This window comes from the organism of the source record quoted next, unplaced genomic scaffold (genome assembly GCF_019419815.1).
Source record: "Pyrus x bretschneideri cultivar Hongxiangsu unplaced genomic scaffold, Pyrus_bretschneideri_v1 Contig13, whole genome shotgun sequence".
NCBI lineage: Eukaryota > Viridiplantae > Streptophyta > Magnoliopsida > Rosales > Rosaceae > Pyrus > Pyrus x bretschneideri.
In genome coordinates, this window is record NW_025999424.1 from 6005948 (window position 1) to 6026266 (window position 20319).

The following is a 20319-nucleotide window of genomic DNA, read 5'->3' on the forward strand; positions in this document are numbered from 1 at the left end:
AGCGCAGTAGTCAACACAGAATCTCCAAAGACTATCAGCTTTGTGGACCAAGAGAGTGGACAAGGAGAAGGGACTCGAGCTGAGGCAAGGAGAAAGGACTTGAGCTGGACCAAGAGACCTGGCGTTCAACCTCTGCCTTCTGGACATGGGCATACCGATACAGGCGGACATTCACCAGTTGTATGTTAGGCACTAATGTGATCCGATAGTCAGTGTCCCATAGAGGAATGAGACCCGTGGGAGCAGTCAAAAGGTCCAAATATGTGTCCAAGAGTGGGACAATAGGTTACGGGGTGGGAGAAAGTGTTGCCAGAGGCGAATGATCTTGCAGGAGGGAAATTACCAGGGAACCCAAGTTCATTTGAGAAAAAGCAGGGGATGGTGAGGGGTTGGGGGCATAGAGACCCACCAAACGATAGTTACACCCATTAAGTTGAAACTCTATGATTTTTTCCTTCAAATGCCATCCAATATAGCTTGGAGATTCCAGCCATTCAACCCCAAGTACCATGTCACATCCAACTACTGACAAAATTCTGATATCGGAAGAAAAACGTAGTCCTGCAATTATATTTTATCATCGAAAACAATCTTTTTGGTGTAACAGAGGTGGCCATTAGCAACGGTTACTGGCTTAGTAATAGATTGGTCAATGCGGACGTCGAGCTGGGAAGTGACAGAGGGGTTGAGAAAGTTTAAATCAGCCCCGGAGTTGACAAAAACCCGAATTGGCAGAAACCCAATATGACCCATCAAGCGCATCACACGTCCATATGTGCGTTTAGGGGAAGTCAGAGCGTTGAGGGTGACTGATGCAGTGTCCTCTAATGGGGTCTCATCAGAATATGTCGAAGGGTTATCGACAAGTGGGTCGGAGGCGGCCTCGAAGATGGCAGCAACATTTAAGAGGAGCAAGTGTGGTGTGGCACATGTGTGTTCAGGGTAGTATTTCTTCGGGAATTAAAGGCATTGTCTACGGGTAAAGGTGGAGGGGATCTATTTGGTGGGGAGGGAGCTGGTTTGGAGAGAGACAGAGAGGGGGTCTATTTGGTGGGGAGGGAGCTGGTTTGGAGGGTAGAGGTAGAGGGGACGATGACGAGGGCGTCGATGGTGCAAGTAGAGATCACGAGCTGAAGGAACAAAAAGGGCCGCGGCGGCGTTGATGCTTATTGTCATAAATGCGGGCAAGCTCGATGGTCTGGGACAATGAGTGTGGGGCTTAGGCCAAAATATCATCTTGGAGTTCCGATTTAAACCCACCAATGAAAACCCCCAAAAGTTGTGAATCGGACTAGCCTTGGGCCCGACAAGATAACCAAATAAAATCATTGATATAGGCATCCAACGGGCCTTTTTGGGAAACATGGGAAAATGACATGTTGAAGTTCAATTGGTCAACAGGCCCAAACCGTTGGAGAAGGGAGTCCGTGAATGTGGCCCATTGTCCGGATCCAATATGAAGTTTATATAACTTGAACCAGAGGGCTGTATCTTTGGTAAAGTGGAGCCTCGTAATAGTGGCCTAGTGTGTCGCATCAACCTCGTGATAATCCATGTACTTTTCTACGAGAGCCAGCTAGCTGTATGGATCGTCCAGGGAAGCTCAATCTTCATATGTTTAGGGCCAGTGAAAGTGGGTTGTGTCCCCAAAAGAAGTGGAGGTGGTGGAGGTGGGTGCAAAGAAGATGACGAGAAGTGGGTACAAAGGGTGGTAGATGGTGGGAGGGAAAATGGAACATATGGGGAACAAGAGTAGGGGAACCCCAGGTTGGAGAAGGAACAACGGAAGGGGGTTAAGAGGGGTGTGAGAGTGGGGTGGGTTGGAACAGTTGAGGCAACGGGGTGGAAAACGACCCCATAAGGATCTGAAAGTGACCCGATTGGAATCTGAGGATGGAATGTGGACGTGGGCTGCTGTTGCTTGAAGGCACAAAGCTCCTCCATCAGATGGGTCTGGACCAGGCTAATATTAGCTAAGGAGGCCTGGATTTCTGCCAAGTTCGACTGGAAGGATTCCTAGCGTGTGGCCAACACAGACACCGAGTCGTGGAAACCATTAAGTTGCTCCAAAATCTGATGTTGTGGGTACTACAGTTCAAGATCAGCCTCCGTGACGTTGGCCGCGACCACGAAAGCCTTGCTTTTGCCCATGAATGGCAACAACCTGGCTTGATGATACCAGATGATAGGATCGAAGAGATAAAACAGTGTAGGAGGCAGAAAAAAGGAAAGAAATAACTAAAACATCTTCATTTTCATTTCATGCCTTTCCCAAAATGTGAAGGGGGCTTATATACAACCTTAAAGGAGGAGAGCACAAATTGGAACACATCTCCACCATTACAACCGTTGGATGAAACCAACTTCTACATAGATAAGACAAAATAGCACAAGGGTGGGAATTAACAGCTATCTAATATTTGTAAGGCCCTAACATTTGGACGGAGTCCAATGTGGGGAGGAAAGAGAGGATATAAAGGATGAGCTCCTCCGGAAGATCGTTTAGTTTCGAGTGGTTGGGGCTTCACTGCTCGTCTCTTCCATCCTCGATTGATTGATTCTTTCGTTTCATTTTTGCTTCTGCAATCGGCAGAGCATTTTACCAAGTCTCTGATAGTGATTTCCAAATCGGTTTTTCATTTTTGGGTAAACTGCCGTTTTACCCTTGAATTATTACCCAGTTGAAACTGTCACCTAATTACATTCCAGGTAAATTCACCTTGACTATTTGAAAATAAACCAATTAACTCCTCATCTCATCATCAGATTCGATGAAATTTCATTCTTTTTACTATCAAATACTGGTACGACCATCACATTCAATAAAATTTTATCCATCATGTCGTCAAATACTGATACAACTTTAAATCACGTGCATGTCATACTCTGAAGTATTGTAGCCATACTATTTGATTTCGGGTGTGCTATCTACACTCTTTTTTACTTCTCACACGCCTTTTTAATTTTCGACAATCGGATCGGATGAATTGAATAAGATCAAGGATATAAATTAACAAGGGGTGTGTGAAAAGTAAAAAGAAGTGTGTGGGTAACATACCCCTATAATTTTTTGAGGTGAAAACTTAAAAACAATGGAGATGCAGGGTGATTAAAATGATTGATGGTGAACAAAGCAATTCTATTGAATTCAAATCTCAATGACCAGAGTTAGAAGTTGTGTCAATCTCATGGACCACTTTGAGTTTAATCAAAAGGACAAAAAAATGTTGTAAGTGAATAGCACTAAGAGTGACTTTTTAAAGTAAAAATGTCCTTAACGTTAAAAGTAAACAGTACTATGAATGTTTTATTAAAACTCCCATTATATAATGCAATTTAGTAATGAGATTTATATGTTTCAGCAACTTAATTTGCTCATAAAACATGCTGCAAACTCTTCATATATACAAGAACAAGAAAATGCAGTCTCAGTCAATGCACTCATAGAAATATAATTAGAGAGCTCAATCCAAAAGTCTAATTCAATATCCGAAAACAGCAGTTGAAAGTTGAAAGTTGAAGGTCTCAGAGCTCCAGGATTTTGCATTCCCCATTTAAACCTCATAGTCTATCCACTATTTGGTTCTGTGACTATCTCCCAAGCTTGTGAAACATTTCTATTTAGAATTATCGGAGGAAGCGGTTCGTTCTGGCCAACTTCGTCGGGAAGAAGTACAATCTTTTCCAGGACAACTCCTTGCCTCAGCAAGATTTTCACAAAACTACCTTGTCTTTTTCGGCCGTTAAACGCTTTCATTTTAACTTGCTTGAGACTTGGCATGCTCAAATGAACTGGTTTCTTTAAGATCTCTTCTGGTAAACTCTCCTGGAATTTAGAACATCAAATTTTAGATATGCAGCACAAAACGTAAAATAGGATGATAAATAACATCAAGCATTGCTATAATTCTGTATGTGAAAGTACTCACATCTTTCTCCATCTTGAAAGGGGATTCTACAATCAGTGTCTCGAGATTGGCACAAAGTTTAAGCAGTGCAGCCATGCCAACGAGATCATATCGGGTAAACCCAGTTCGCAGCACCAACAGCTTCAGATTGTGGAGAACAAAACTTTCGGGAAAAGTATTCTTTGATGTCAGAAACTGAGGGCACATGCAAAGGAAACAATTACGAATATCAGAAGATGTTCGACAACATAATCCCTCTAAGAACCAGTAGGTTAAGCGGTAAAAAATGAAATTTGAAAACCCCCCCAGTCCGCAAAGGTTAACCCCACAGCAATGAAGCGGACAGAGTAAGAAAGCTATTAAAGCCTGTCTAGCACAGAATCACATGGCTGGTTAGTAAGACAGGCTACCAGATCTTATTTCCAGAAACACAATTTTAAGATAATTAGTTCCGAGGGATGATCTGAAAAACGCAATCTCCAGGAGAGACAACTATGCACCAGTGGTTAATTATAACTTAATTCTGCTCCTTAGAATGAGTGATAATCAGGGTAGTCTTCTTGGATAAGAAACAATAGACAGGACCTTATGTTGGTAGTTCGACTTCAATTTTCCAAAACACTTTTGTGCAATGTCATTAAGTTAAAAACATCTCATTGATACATTTTGAATGAGAACTCCATACCCAATAATGTTTTAATAACTTATTGCCACAAGCAATTAGGTGGAGCAACCAGAGTGATCGGAAGTTCCATTTTCTTCCCAATGTCATTTATCACGACAAACATCACTATGCTTGGTGAAGAAACGTAAATGGAGGATATCTAGTTTTATCAAAAACCAAAAACATTGGCACGAGAAATGCATACTAAGCTACAAAACACAAAACAACAGGACATATAATAGTCGACAAATTCTCTGGGAGAACAATCCATGACCAATTTGTGTAAATTAAAAACTAATCAATTCCTCTGTATAGACCAACCCCTGTAGTAACGAGCAGACCTGAATAGTTAATTACCCTTCCATCTTTCTTCCGATTCCAAGATTCAACGATAAGCTACGAAAGCCTTACATTCTCTCATGTTATTTTCTCTTTCAATTCCTAAAAGACACAGTTACATTCACAAGTGCACGGCTGCATATCCTTGGCTGAAAAACACCGAGAACCCTTACACATACTTCAAAAACCAACCAGATCGCTACATATATACATATATACATATATATATATATGGCATAATTCCACAATGATATATATAAGAAACAAGTCAAAAGATTACCTTGAACCACCAATTTTGCACATTAAGATGCTTAACATTTGGTACTTGTTCGAGTAGCCTAACAACATTACTCCAAGGACGATACGATTTATCAATTTGATGCGGAAAATCAACATGAAACTCAACCAAAGAAGAAGCATTCTTAAGTACACACTCTTCAAAGTCACAACGATGAATACTGATCGAACAAAGCTTCGGGCAATCAACCAGTAACGTCTGCTTCTTCTCTGTGATATACCCAAATTCAAGTATTAGCCTTTTAAGACTTGTGCTGCATATCTCCAAATGGTGAGGCCCCAAACAGCCGTTAATTTCGAAAACCTCCATATTGGGGCAAGCAGATAACAGATCCTTCACGGCCGGGTCCTCCAAATAAACGTGATCGAAACAGATGAACCGAATCGACCCGAACCGCATGGTGGACAATTTCGCCGGCAGAGTAAGATCACAACGCATGAGGATCAATTTCTCAACACACCCATTTCTAAGAAGAGAGAAACGGAAATCATAGATGTGGTTCCGGCCTTCGTCATTGTGAAAATTAAGGTCGATGAAGAAGTGGAGGTAGAGCTCCCGAGCGCGGAGGTTGGTGACGGCGGATCGGAGCCAGGAGTCGACGTGGGAGGCGTAGTAATGGTGGTAGATGAAAGAGAGGCGGAAGGTGTGGACGGGGGAATTGGGGCGGGAAATGAGGACGCGGTCGATGAACTCGGCGTAGAAATCGCGGGTGTCCAGCGGCGGCTCGTACGGCGGGAAGAGTTGGTAGTTGAAGTTGAGGGAGGGGACGCGGGACCAGAGGGGCCGCCATTTGCGAGAGATGAGGGAGGTTTGGACGGAGTCCAATGTGGGGAGGAAGGAGAGGATGTGGAGGAGGAGCTCCTCCGGAAGATCGTTTAGGTTTCGAGTGTTTGGGGCTTCACTGCTCGTCTCCTCCATCCTCGATTTCATTTAATTTTTGCTTCTGCAATCGGCAGAGCATTTTGCCAAGTCTCTGATACTGACCTCCAAATCGATTTTTCCTTTTTGGTTAAATTGTTACCCAGTTGAAACTGTCACCTAATTACATTTCGGGTAAATTCACCTTGACTATTTGGAAATAAACCAATTAACTTCTCAATTGTCAAATTCGATGACATTTCATTCTCGTCAAATACGGGTATGGCCGTTACATTCGATAAAATTGCATCCATCTTGTCGTCAAATATTAGTACAACTTTAAATCACGTACATGCCACCATTTGGTATGACTTTACTTCTCACACCTTTTTAATTTTCAATAATCAGATCGGATGAATTGAATAAGATCAAGTAATATAAATTAACAAGAAGTGTGTGAAAAGCAAAAAAAAAAAAAAATGTGCGGGTAGCATACCTCTGTGAGTTTTTGAGGTGAAAACTTCAAAACAACGGACGTGCAAGGTGATTAAATGATCGATGGTTAACAAATCACTTCTATTGAATTCAAATCTCAAGGACAAGAGTAAGAAGTTGTGTCAATGGACCATTTTAGTTAAAAACCTTTCCCAAATTATATGCTGCAATTTAGTATTGAGATTTATATGTTTCAGCAACTTAATTTGCTCATAAAACATGCTGCAAACTCTTCATATATACAAGAACAAGAAAATGCAGTCTCAGTCAATGTCATAGAAATCGAATTACAGAGCTCAATCCAAAAGTCTAATTCAATATACAAAAACAGCAGTTGAAAGTTTAAAGTTGAAGGCCTCAGAGCTCCAGGGTTTTGCATTCCCCATTTAAACCTCATAGTCTATCCACTATTTGGTTCTGTGACTATCTCCCAAGCTCGTGAAACATTTCTATTTAGAATTATCGGAGGAAGCGGTTCGTTCTGGCCAACTTCGTCGAGAAGGAGGACAATCTTTTCCAGGACAACTCCTTGCTTCATCAAGATTTTCACAAAACTACCTTGTCTTTTTCGTCCGTTGTACGCTTTCATTTTAACTTGCTTGAGACTCGGCATCCTGAAATGAACTGGTTTCTTTAAGAGCTCTTCTGGTAAACTCTCCTGGAAATTAGAACATCAAATTTTAGATATGCAGCACGAAGCGTAAAATAGAATGATAAGTAACATCAAGCATTGCTATAATTCTGTGTGTAAAAGTACTCACGTCTTTCTCCATTTTGAAAGGATATTCTAGAAACAGTGTCTCAAGATTGGGACAAAGTTTAAGCAGTGCAGCCATGCCAACGAGATCATATTGGGTAAACCCAGTTCGCAGCACCAACAGCTTCAGATTGTGGAGAATAAAACTTTCGGGAAAAGTATTCTTTGATGTCAGAAACTGAGGGCACATGCAAAGGAAACAATTAAGAATATCAGAAGATGTTCGACAACATAATCCCTCTAAGAACCAGTAGGTTAAGCAGTAAAAAATGAAATTTGAAAAACCCCCAAGTCCACTAAGGTTAACCCCGCATCAATGAAGCGGACAGAGCAAGAAAGCGATTAAAGCCTGTCTAGCACAGAATCACATGGCTGGTTAGTAAGACAGGCTACCAGATCTCATTTTCAGACACAATTTTAAGATAATTAGTTCCGAGGGATGATCTAAAAACCGCAATCTCCTGGAGAGACAACTATGCACCAGTGGTTAATTATAACTTAATTCTGCTTCTTAGAATGAGTGATAATCAAGGTAGTCTTCTTGGATAAGAAACAATAGACAGGACCTTATGTTGGTAGTTCGACTGCAATTTTCCAAAACACTTTTGTGCAATGTCATTAAGTTAAAACATCTCATTGATACATTTTGAATGAGAACTCCATACCCAAAAATGTTTTAATAACTTGTTGCCACAAGCAATTAGGTGGAGCAACCAGAGTGATCGGAAGTTCAATTTTCTTCCCGATGTCATTTATCACCACTCACATCACTATGCTTGGTGAAGAAACGTAAATGGAGAATATATAGTTTTATCAAAAACCAAGAATATTGCCACAAGAAATGCATACTAAGCTACAAAAAACAAAACGATAGGACATATAAGAGTCGACAAATTTTCTGGGAGAACAATCCATGACCAATTTGTATAAATTAAAAACTAATCAATTCCCATGTATAGACCAACCCCTGTAGTAATGAGCAGACCTGAATAGCTAATTACCCCTTCCATCTTTCTTCCGATTCCAAGATTCAACGATAAGCTACGAAAGCCTTACATTCTCTCATGTTATTTTCTCTTTCAATTCCTAAAAGACACAGTTACATTCACAAGTGCACGGATGCATATCCTTGGCCGAAAAACACCAAAACTATGCCTTTCTATGAGAACCCTTACACATACTTCAAAAACCAACCAGATAGCTACATATATTGGCATAATTTCCACAACGATATATATGAGAAACAAGTCAAAAGATTACCTTGAACCACCAATTTTGCACATTAAGATGCTTAACATTTGGTGCTTGTTCGAGCAGCCTAACAACATTACTCCAAGGACGATACGACCTATCAATTCGATGCGGAAAATCAACATGAAACTCAACCAAAGAAGAAGCATTCTTTAGTACACACTGTTCAAACTCACAACTATCAATACTGATCGAACTAAGCTTCGGGCAATCAACCAATAAAGTCTGCTTCTTCTTTGGGATATACCCAAATTCGAGTATTAGCCTTTTAAGACTTGTGCTGCATATCTCCAGATGATGAGGCCCCAAACAGCTGTTAATTTCCAAAACCTCCAAATTGGGGCAAGAAGATAACAAATCCTTCACGGCCTGGTCCTCCAAGTAAACGTGATTGAAACAGATGAATCGAATCGACCGGAACTGCATGGTGGACAATTTCGCCGGCAGAGTAAGATAACAGCTCGTGAGCGATAATTTCTCAACACACCCATCTCTCAGAACATAGAAAGGGAAATCGTACGTGGGTTTCTCCTCGTCACGAACATCGGTTTCGATGAAGAAGTCGAGAAAGAGCTCCCGAGCGCGGAGGCGGGCGACGGCAGATCGCACCCAAGAGTCGACAGTGGAGCGGTAGTGTTCGTCGTAAAGGAAAGAGAGCCGGAAAGTGTGGAGGGGATAATTAAGGCGGGAAATCAGAGCGCGGTCGACGAACTCGACGTAGAACTGGGAGGTATGGGAAGGATGCTCGTGCGGCGGGAAGAGTTGGTAGTTGAAGTCGAGGGAGGGGACGCGAGACCAGAGGGGCCGCCATTTCTGGGAGATGAGGGAGGTTTCGACGGAGTTTAGTGTGGGGAGGAAGGTGAGGATGTGGATGAGGATCTCGTCGGGGAGATCGTTTAGGTTTCGATTCGTGATTGCGGTGGTAGGGTTTTCATTTGTTGGCTCCATCGCAGTTTGCTGAGTTTCGGTTTTCTTTCCCCGTCAGCAAGGCGTTTTATTTCCTGTTAAACAACGGGAAAATGTTAGCGATCTTTGCGTATAATTTAATGTTGGAGTGTCCCATTCACACATATTTTTTTACTTTTCATATGTTCTTGTTAATTTCTATCCATTGATCATCTTTAATTTATCTGATTCGACGGTCGAAAATTAAAAAGGTATGTAAGAAGTAAAAAAAGGTGTGATAATGTTACGTATAATTTAACTGTTATATTTTTTATTTTTATTTTTGGATAAATTACATTTTACCTCTTTCTTTTTCTTTTTCCTTTTTATTTTTTTTATTTTTTTAAATATGGAAACTGGAGATGTATTACCATGGCAAAGATGCCAAACAGCTACAAAGAAAGTCTACACCAAGGCCAACAGAGAACAGAGCAGCAAAACAAAGTAGTGAAGGGGATAAGAAGAAAGACACAAGAACTTGATTCAAGTGTCACCCCATCAACTGCCACCGGACGTTAAGGGGGACAAGGTATGCCATCCTTATTGATGACATGTACCAATGAAGATGGGGGTCTGCATACCCAAGTGGTGTTGCACATATCCGTACTTATGCGCAACGCCAAAGTATCCACCGTCGTATTGGCTAACCTTGGAATCCAAGACCAGCTACAGTCCTGAAAGGACTTCCCTAACCGCTGAGCAACCGTTAAGGTAGGAAAGGCCTCCCATCTGCCATTGTCCGATGAAGTAGATAAAGAGGAAATCATGTCCTTCGAATCGGACTCAATGATGATTCTACGAAGCCCTAAAGAGGCAGCCAATTGACACCCTCTTAAAATAGCCACAGCTTCAGCCGTGGTTGCATACGTAGCTTGAACCTCAGACCAGACTACAGCCACAAACAAATCCCTCTCATATCTGATGACAACCCCAACAAAACCAGTAAGAGATGATGCAGACCAGCTAGCATCCACATTTACCTTGAGGAAATGAAATGGAGGAGGAGACCACCGAGTCGCCAGAACTTCTCCCGTGGTGATAGGCGAGGAAGAAAGAGGATGAGCTTCCATCACTCCCGTGGTGATAGGCGAGGAAGAAAGAGGATGAGCTTCCATCACTCTGAGGAAGACACCTATGGAAGTGGAATGGCAAGAAGAACTTGGGAAGGATTAATAGGAGAGTGATTAAACAGAAAGTTACACATTGCTTTCCAGATATGCCAACAAGTGAAGGCAAATTTTGGATGCCTTCTTTTTTTTTTTTTTCCTTTTTTTTTGCTGATATTTTTTTCGAAATTAATAAAGAAAGAAAATGTAGGGTGGTGAATGGGGACTGGTAGAGGGAAGGAAATGGTTGATCTGGGGAGATAGAAGGGAGGGGAGGGGAGGGGAGGTGAAGAGAGTGGAGGACAGGGATGTGGGTCGAGGAAGATGGGTTTTAGCGTTTTTTTTTTTTTTTTTTTTTTTTTTTTTAATAGGATAAATTCTTATCTTTTAAATGCATAATTTTTGCCACGTGACATAAATTTGACAACCACGTCAGCACAAATGTGGATCTTATATTTGCCACGTCATCACTTAACGGATTTTAAAGAGAAACTGAAATATTTTAAAGATGTTGTATAAGGTTATAATCGATTCCAAACCTGAGGGAGTAAAATGTAATTTATCCTCTTTTTTTTTTTGTTAAATTTCATTAAAAGATAAAGCTAATACAAAAATGAGGATGATTGAAGGAAAGAGTCCAAAACTGTCAAGCAAAGCCGAACTCCACATGAAGAAACTACAATGAAATTGGCTCAAAAGAGACTGCCTATACTAACACAAAAGCTAAATACCTAGAATTGAAAAAAGCAAGCAGCCGCCTCCACCATATCAACTGCTCGACGACTGCCGAGTTGCCACCACCTAGAAGAAGAACCAATGAACCAAATGAATCAACATAAAATTGGGGTAGACAAGCCACTCGCCTTATGAGCGCTTCCATAATTTTACCAAATAGTGCGAAAAACACTTTAAAAGCTGCTGATCACCAAGGAGTGCCGCTAGAGAAGATCCATGAAGGCAACATCTATGAATTCTCTCATCTCCAAATCTCTCCTCCTATTTGAACGGTTACGATTAAGCTATATTAACATCTTGTGTTGACTTTTTATAGAAAGAGAAAGACAAAGAGAAAAGTATGAAAGGAGGGGAAGGAAAGGAAGGAGATTAGGAGGAGAATCCTAGTCCATATTCCAGATGATATCCCTTGGTGTATATTTTTTTACAGATGATATAGTCTTGATAGATAATCACTGAACTCCACCCCTTCTTCCGGTGACCCTGATGTAGAGGAAGACAGCGACAGAAATGGTAGTGAGAAGCCCGGCAATAATAATACCACCACCAGCCACCGAATTAGTAGCTTTCTTTTCACCTTCTCCAGTCTTTCCACCCTTTCCAACAGGTCCCAAACGCCGGAAAGATGGAGCTTCCGTCGCTGCGACTTCTTCCATGCTCTCACTATCCGACGATGGCTCTGCCGCAGTGGAAGCAAAGTGTTCTGTATCCCTGCCCAAATCATCAGATTTCTTGGCAGCCATTGCAGAAACCAGAAGGAACCCAGCAAGGAGGACGGAAATAAGACCAAGTCTTGCCATTGGGTTGAAAGTTTGAGAGTTTGAGAATCTGGGTATTATTTGGTTTGGAATTTGACGCTTTTAGATGCTGAATGACTGAACCTTTGGTTAGGGTTGGGAGAGATTTGGGAGGAGCTGGGGGTTTTATAGAGGGGAATGAATATGTGGTGTTAATTTGAGGTTTCTCCTCTCAGTTGCTTGGTGCTCAAGGGAATATGGTGTTGGGGGAGGGTAGGTCCCATGTGTGATGTGTGTGAGAGAGAGCTAAAACTATTTTTGGGGTGTCCGAACCATCATCTAGCTCTCATTTCATTCGATGCATGCCACCGTATTATTATAAAATTCTCAAAAATGCTATAAGAAGTTATAAAGGCATACTTTTTTGGCCGCACATTCAATTCTCTATTCATATCCTCTAAAATAAAGTGGAATTCTGGAAAATACTAAATGAAGTTATGAACGCATCGCCGGTTCTTTTTTCACATTTTCATGCGCATGCTTCCATTTCCTCAACATTTATGTGACTTAGGTTTAGGTGAACTCACTGGTCAATGCTCCCTGTGATCAACCAGAACAAGGACAAATTAACCAGGATGGCGTCATCCCTTCCCAATGACAATTTAGCCGGATTGAGTGGACATGGTTTCCACTTGGAACTACCATAATTAGTGTTAGGTTTATTTTTAGTTACGCTGTTGGAACTCGACTTTGATCTCATTTTGTTTTTTGTAACGTAAAAGTCATCACTTTACTTACTGCAACTCAATATGCGCTCCATTTTATCATGTTTATGTTTTTTCTGTCAAGTTCACTCCATTTTGATCTCACTTTGACTCTTGGAACTCGATTTTGATTTCACTTTGCACTTTAAAACTCAAAAGTCGTCATTTTGCTCCTTAAAGCACACTTTCTGAAAAGCACAAGCAATTGTAGTTGGTTTCATCCGACTCCACATTAGTTTTACAAGTCTGAGTGTGATATCCCATACGAATGAATTGTTGCACAAAATAACTTCTTCAATTTATACCCACAAAAAATTCTAATATATGATCAAGATATATCGAGTTCAGGTACATCGATCTATTATCACGTTCACTCATAACTTTATGAGAACTTAAGAAGGATTATTTATGTGAATTTGCCATCTTGAACTACAACGACACATAAGATATGATAATAGTGACATGTATTATTTGATTGTAATGTTTAAGGGAGCTTTGTGGTCCTATAGTGGCCATGTGTTGGACTGGTAAGTTGCAACTATCACATAGGTTCTTCCTAAGGTCAAGACTTGAGTGCATAATTAGGTTAGTTGGGGATACCTGTGGCCTTGGTTTTTCAGTTGAGGTATGTTAATCCTGCCCTTAAATTCGAATCCCATGTTTGCCTGGCATGATAGATGCAACACATTTGTCGGCATGTTTGTGCCCATAATGTCAATAGCAAACCATGTCTTTGGCCTAATAGCATTGGCAACGACTACCTTATCCAAATTCTGACGGCTTAAGATACTTCATGCTTCAATGCTTCATGTTGCAGAACTCCAGGAAATGGATCGAGCGGTGGTCCTGGTGAATCGGAGATAGTGCTCCATCGGCATTCCAAGCTCGATGTCGTGCTTCATGCTTGTTGTATGTTTCACATGCAGTGCACGAAAGATCAGAATGAGTCGGCAGAATGCAGTGCATTGCCTCAACACCTCCAAGAGCTTGGATACCGTCATTCTCTTGGCCAGCACTTCTTATAATATCCGACCATATTTTCGTTATTGGGATCCGGATGCTCAGTCAGAAATCGCTGGAAAAGTTCTCGAGCCTCCTCGCAAGTGAAGCTGAACAACATACGCACCCCGTCCATGTGCCGGGAGTAGAGCCTGATAGGATGAGTCTTGGACTACACGTTTGTTTAGAACTGTGTTAGATAACCAAAAGCTCTTTCAGAAAACCAAAAACGCTTATGTCAATCACATGAAAAAAAGTTGAAAAGGTTCCAGACTCGTAAAAGCACTCAAAATTGCTTCCACCAAAAGTACCTGATTTGGCAGTGCTAGTGATAATTTTTAAAACGGGCGCTTAGTGATAATTTTTTCGAGGATTTTTACAATTATAGACCCTAAACCCTAATTGATGGATGTAGAGCCTACAATAAACTCATTAACGGTCGGAAACCACTAATGCCCATGGCATGCCCCATGCTTATACGAATGTGTCAAAACCTGAAGGACGCAGATCTTAAATCGCTTTATAAAATCAAAAGACAACAGATTGGAACGAATGAAAACTTCATCCAACCCAAGTGTACTTCGACTGATAAAATAAAAAATTGCTCATCTCCCACAATCACCGAGCATGTATGCTGAATATGTACATTATGCCCAAGAAGATCAAAGACCGACTCTTCATTCATCATCTCGATCCTCATTTGTTCGATCTACATTTGTCGTATCATCATTCTCTACATTAGATGAAAGACCATTCACCTGATCCTCATCCTGATCAGCACAATCCCCCGAGTGGTCTGATCTCGCTGAGGATTCTGAACCTGCAGATGATGCTAACAAGGGAAGGGATGACAGAGTTTTTGTTGATGAAGATTCCTTTGATAAAGTGGAAATTGAGATATTAGGGAAGTTAAGCCGGGCAGCAGAACAATACACGGCCCTTGCCGCTTCATCATAAGCAAGAGCAGCTTCAATGGCAGTTGGAAAAGTGCCTAGCCAGAGCCTACTTCCCCTGTTGGGTGTCCGGATCTCTGCAACCCACTTGCCCCATGTCCTCTGTCTAACACCTCTGTAGTTACAGCGAGAGTTCTCAGGTCCTCCCTTACCCTTCATACATCCCTTCTTTGATCCCTTGGCTGGTACTCTACGGAACGGTCCAACCTCATCATTGCATGAATCCAAATGGTCGTTGTACTCTTTCCACTTCGCAAGAGTCTCGGCCACAGGATTAGGTCCATCCCGTCTTGTATCAATCTTGACCAACTTGGGCATGCAGTTCAAATTGTATTGAACAACAGGAAAAATAATGATGAGTAACCTGCCAATACAAAGAGGACTTTGTCTTTAGAAATGACCTTTATTACCAAAGCAATACTTAATCACTGGTAAACTTCTTGCTTCAACTCCATGCACCACACACGCAATACCCGATCAAACCAATATATGGGCGCAATGCAACTACAATTCCTTCTAGTACTGATCAGTGTACACTGAAACTAACAGAAATGCAGCTCCTAGACGGCGACCTCTTGAAGCTCCCTCCGGAGTGAAGGGCTATCACAAAAGGAGTTGTCTTTCTAAGGTAGAAAACGCAGATGATTTCGCTACCTTCGAAAGATTAAGATTTTTAACCTCTAAAAAGCATGATTAAGCATGGAGAAATTGGATACGGTACTAACCTAACACATTTTTCAAATTAGCAGCTGCCATCAACTTATCGAGAAAATGCACTCTTTAAGCTAGACACTAGACTACTCACCCCCAACAACTTTATCATTGGACAAAACAATAGATTCTTAAAAAGGTGACCTTAAGCCAACAAGGCTCCTCGCTTTGCGACAGTCGGGGAAGGAACGCCTATTGTGCGCAGCCTTACCCTTGCTTTGCAAAGAGACTGTTTTCACGACTGGAATCCATGACCTTTTAATCACAAGGGAACAACCTTTCCGTTGCGCCAAGGCTCACCCTCAAAACAATAGATTCTTAATCACGAAAATTACCTCCAACTTCTTAATTTTCGAATGCACGAAAGGCACGACACAAACATACAAACAGTCAATCAAAAGGTTGACTTTTTCAGCAATACGATTCCAAATTTCCAAAAAACCACATGAATTTCTCTTCAATTTTCCCGCACAAACCATTCAAACCAAGCAACTAATCAACTAAGATTTTCCACTGTAATTTACATTACCTTTCCAATTAAAAAAATAAATAAATAACAAAATTTAACTAAGATGAACATTGTCATATAGCTCTATCGAAAATTATAAAAAATTAAAATTAAGATGAACATTACCCAAAACTAAGATGAACATTACCCTTCCTACAGCCTCAACTTTGCAACTTAAAAAATTTATATACCAAAAATCTAAAATTATGGATGAAAAATAAAATCTGTCAAATAATTTTTAAACTAGCACAGATCTCAGCAAAATTTGATTTAAAAAAAAAAAAATCGAAACTGTTACCTTGTTTTTGTTCCGGGACCCCCTTTAAGAATTGAGGCGCTGGTATCTGAAGAGGGGGCAGCGGAGCTTGGAAGAGAAAAATGGTCAATGCTCCATGGAAAGAGAGTTTGAGATTCAAGCTCACAACTGACACAGCACAAAATGACAAGGGAAAAAACCAAATAAGCCCTAAACGCCTCAGTTTTGCCCCGAGATGGATTTGTAAATTTTGGAGCTCTTTTTTTTTAATCTTGGGATTTTTCTCATTATTTGAATTTTAGACACTAGTTCCGGCCCAAATATTGTCAAGTGTGGGATGAAAGAGAGCCCATGAACCTAATAATTTTGGGCTCAAAACCTAAATGAAGGTTTATTTTTTATCACTAGTGTCTTTGCACGCACTTTCGCATATACAAGAGATATTTTTTAAATTACGAACGTTATGCACCCCTAAAAATGTATTTCACACCGAATAATCAGTTTGCTAACACATTAGCCACGCCGCTCTCCGAGTCATAGTGATATCGTATTTCTAAGCACTCTAAAAAAACTATAAGCATTTTCAGCCTGTCACTTACGGTATTTCTTGTTTATTGCAAAAAATATATACAATATGAACTACTTATAAGCCTTCAAGTCAAAACATAACTCGAGGGATAAGGGCACTAAACCATGGTTCATACACGATTGATTGTCTATTTAGTATCCTTTTGTTTTTTAGTTAAAATTTTTAATTTTGTTATTCTTTTTGGGAATGATTTTTGCACACCAATTTTCTTTCCTCTTTAATGCTATTAAATAAATCAAAGTAAAATCCAGAGATAAAAACAATGCCTTAGACTCTTAGAGTACAGAAGGAAAAAAACATGAGTGAAAATCATTATTCTTTCCAAATCAATAGAGTGTCAATCTAAATATGGTGTCTAAGATCTCTATTCTCATAATCATCCTACATCCTAATTTATTGACATGACACTCGTGGTTTGGATAGTTTCCTATGATTAGTAATCCTCTTCATTTGTAAGTGAAAGACAAATTCGATTCTTATCAAAGGTGAATTCAAACCAAATTATTGTTGGCTAACCCATTGTAAGGCTTACTCTACTCCCCTGCCTTTAATGTAGACAATATCACATGTATTCAAAATAGTCACTATTCCATTCCAAAAATAAAAATGGCTAACCATGTAAAGCTTGGATTTGATTCGTGACCATTATACAATCGCCACCTCATGTTACTAATACATGTACTTACGATGAAATATTTTCATACATTTTTGTTAGGCTCTTTGTAATTAAATCTATGATATTCTTTTTATTTTTTATTTTTTTTATTTTTATAAATAGAGACCAACTACTGATTTTGTCACGGTAGTCTATTTTATCAGGGGTTAGGAAAACTCACACAAAGGCATTTCGGCCCCCCTCTACCCGCCATCATAGGATTCACACACGTTAAGAATCGAACCATGTACTTGCTGTGTGGAATACAGACTTAGAATTCGTCCTCAACCATTGAACCATCCATAGTTAAATCTATGATATTCTCTAAAAGCATCTAATTTTCTCCTTTACATATAATATACAGTTCATTTTTCTGTTCAACAAATGCATAATATCGCTTTTAGGTCATCGTACATTTAGCTTTGTCTCCCACTTTGATCACTTCATATACAATGAACTCCAAATTCGATGCCATCATTGTCTTTCTGTGGATGTTCCGATGCTTTCACTTGTATCTTGTACTCAATGATCGATCAACCCTTTTTCCGGTCTTTAAAATTCGGTGGGCATCAATGGGATGGGACCTTATGTGTTTACTCACACAACACATATAATTATTGCCTTTACTATTGATCATCCACCTTATCTTATACTTCTTAAATGAGTGGTAGCTCCATCTCTTCATAGCACTAGAGCTGAGCAGTCTTTGTCATGAGCTTGTAAGTCTCAGTGTATGACGTTCGTCTTTTGAAAAATTTAATTTTGTTCGATAATGAGTTGATAGCATTTTGATATATTATTTACTAACATTATTGACACTTTATAGACAATCCGTCATTTTCGTTCGGGTTCAGAGCTATAATTTTATATGATCTTAACTCTTAAGCATTACTTTAAGTTGAAGAGGGACCTTAGGTGAGTCATTTAGTTTGTTATAATAATATGGCTTCATTTAGCTTTTATGCTTTTTTACAGCAATAAAAAAGCCTTATTCTACTAGGAGGGAGGTTTTATGAATTTTAGAACGTCATTGTGCTTGGTTTTGTGACAAGTCTTCTATTAGCTCGAAGTACTGTATGTCGGTCTTCCTCTACCTTTTTATCCCGAGCCTTTGTCTTATAATCGCATCTTCTAACTAGAGTATTTGTAAGTACTCTGTTCACGTGTCCAAATTATCTTAACCAATTTTCTTTTATTTCAGGCTTTATGTTATGCAAGATAATTTTGCGCACTAGTTTTCTCCTTCTGCACAATTTTTTCTAAGTACAATGATATATTTTTATACTAAGAGGAAGAGGAGTTTGGCTAAGCCACACAATGGACAACCTAATTTGGTATCGAATTCGTCATCCATGAGATTCAAACCTAAGACCTCTCACTTACAAATGAAGAGAAATATCATCAGATCATAGTACTAAGTGGCACATTTTTATTTATTTTTATCTTTTAATTCTTGCTAGTGTCCTCTTCCATTATTTACAATGCCCCAGATTAATTCAATGTGATTGGAGAAATATCACCTCCTTCCACATCCCCCTTCTTATCCTTTCTTATATGGGGGACCTTAGTCCTTTGAATTATGTCCAAAAATCATTAGCACAAAAGCAGTAAAGTTATCCCAAATTACACTCGGTTTTGGACTGTAGTGAAACACCTAATTGAAGATTTGATGACCCAAAAAAAGGAGCCTTTATGATCCATAAAATTAACTAAAAAAAGCTATTTTATTAACTCAATCATGCATATAATGCTAAATTTTAATCACTATAGGGTCTTTCACACGTTTGTCGCAGGGGCTATAAGTAAGCCTTGGCTCAACAATAAGCTTTTTAATTAAAATGGTATCAGAGTGATCTTTGAGATTAACATAACTCATTATTTTGGTTTTGAAATTTGAAATCGATAGAAGTGGTTCATGAGTTTGTTCACCGTCAATCATTTTGGTCATTCCGTGAAAATCCATTAAATAAGACTAAAATAACAAATATACACATAGATTTTGTCAAATCATTTGGTATTATTGTTTATTAAATTGAGGTTATATCAGTCTCAGAAGCCAAATGAGAAGTTATGCTAATTTCAAAAACTATTTTAACTAAAATACTCTCAACAATATTAGCAAGAACGCAACATAACCGTTTTTTTTTATGCAAACGACAATCTACACCACTTTAGAACGAGAAATAACTCGAGAAAAGCAGAAAGAGAAACTTTCAAAGTGTATTATTGTTATATTTCTTTGATTTCTTCCTCTCAAAGACTCAAACTCTTGTGTTGTCTAAGACAATGTCAAGTAATGTCATATCAGTGTTAAAAATACAAGGTAACAACTACCGACAAAGACTTTGTTCCCACATTCCTCTTTTACAAGGAAAGTGATTTGAAGTCCGTGACTCAAAAATTTGAATCACAAACACTTATGGCCTATCACTTTGGCTCCTTTTTACTTCACTTTAATCATGGACTCCAATTATTTAGTACCCAGTGGTCCAATCCTCCTTTTTTTTGGTAAAAATCCAATCCTCCCTTATACTTGATGGAAGATACAATCTACTTACGATTGAGTTTTTTGTCCAAATGGTGATTGGCATTTGAAATCGATAGAAATGATCTATAAGTTTGTTCACCGTTAATTATTTTGATTATTCTGTAAAAATTTATATTAAATAAAAATCTAAATTTTTGTCATTTTATATTTATTTAACAGAGATTTTTTTACACAAGATTCAAAATGATTGGCGGTGAACAAACTCATAGACCACTTTTCTCGATTTTAAATTTCAGGGACCAA

The 20319-nt window shown here is 39.5% G+C and overlaps 3 protein-coding genes across 3 annotated transcripts; all 3 read right to left on the reverse strand.

Annotated features, from left to right (window-relative positions):
- Positions 1–3356: 3356 nt before the first annotated feature.
- On the reverse strand, positions 3357–6253 carry LOC103941724 (F-box/LRR-repeat protein At3g26922-like). Its single transcript, XM_009351923.3, has 3 exons — positions 5192–6253; positions 3930–4103; positions 3357–3826 (listed from the first exon to the last, which is right to left on the reverse strand). Exons 1-3 carry the CDS (start codon positions 6137–6139, stop codon positions 3569–3571), a joined length of 1380 nt encoding a protein of 459 aa, XP_009350198.2. The 5' UTR covers positions 6140–6253; the 3' UTR covers positions 3357–3568.
- A 529-nt stretch (positions 6254–6782) lies between these two features.
- LOC103946963 (F-box/LRR-repeat protein At3g26922-like) lies at positions 6783–9548 on the reverse strand. Its single transcript, XM_009357792.3, has 3 exons — positions 8580–9548; positions 7324–7497; positions 6783–7220 (listed from the first exon to the last, which is right to left on the reverse strand). The coding sequence occupies exons 1-3, from the start codon at positions 9516–9518 to the stop codon at positions 6963–6965; spliced, it is 1371 nt and encodes a 456-aa protein (XP_009356067.2). The 5' UTR covers positions 9519–9548; the 3' UTR covers positions 6783–6962.
- Positions 9549–14351: 4803 nt separating this feature from the next.
- Positions 14352–16519, reverse strand: LOC103946962 (putative dehydration-responsive element-binding protein 2H). Its single transcript, XM_009357791.3, has 2 exons — positions 16327–16519; positions 14352–15173 (listed from the first exon to the last, which is right to left on the reverse strand). Exon 2 carries the CDS (start codon positions 15125–15127, stop codon positions 14534–14536), a length of 594 nt encoding a protein of 197 aa, XP_009356066.2. The 5' UTR covers positions 15128–15173; positions 16327–16519; the 3' UTR covers positions 14352–14533.
- Between the last annotated feature and the right edge of the window lie 3800 nt (positions 16520–20319).

Coding starts and splice junctions, on each gene's coding strand:
- LOC103941724 (XM_009351923.3), bottom strand. CDS start 6,139: ATGAAATCGAGGATGGAGGAGACGAGCAGTGAAGCCCCAAACACTCGA. Junction 4,104..5,191: donor TGCAAAATTGGTGGTTCAAG/GTAATCTTTTGA, acceptor ATGTGCCCTCAG/TTTCTGACATCAAAGAATAC. Junction 3,827..3,929: donor CTTTCAAGATGGAGAAAGAT/GTGAGTACTTTC, acceptor TCTAAATTCCAG/GAGAGTTTACCAGAAGAGAT.
- LOC103946963 (XM_009357792.3), bottom strand. CDS start 9,518: ATGGAGCCAACAAATGAAAACCCTACCACCGCAATCACGAATCGAAAC. Junction 7,498..8,579: donor TGCAAAATTGGTGGTTCAAG/GTAATCTTTTGA, acceptor ATGTGCCCTCAG/TTTCTGACATCAAAGAATAC. Junction 7,221..7,323: donor CTTTCAAAATGGAGAAAGAC/GTGAGTACTTTT, acceptor TCTAATTTCCAG/GAGAGTTTACCAGAAGAGCT.
- LOC103946962 (XM_009357791.3), bottom strand. CDS start 15,127: ATGCCCAAGTTGGTCAAGATTGATACAAGACGGGATGGACCTAATCCT.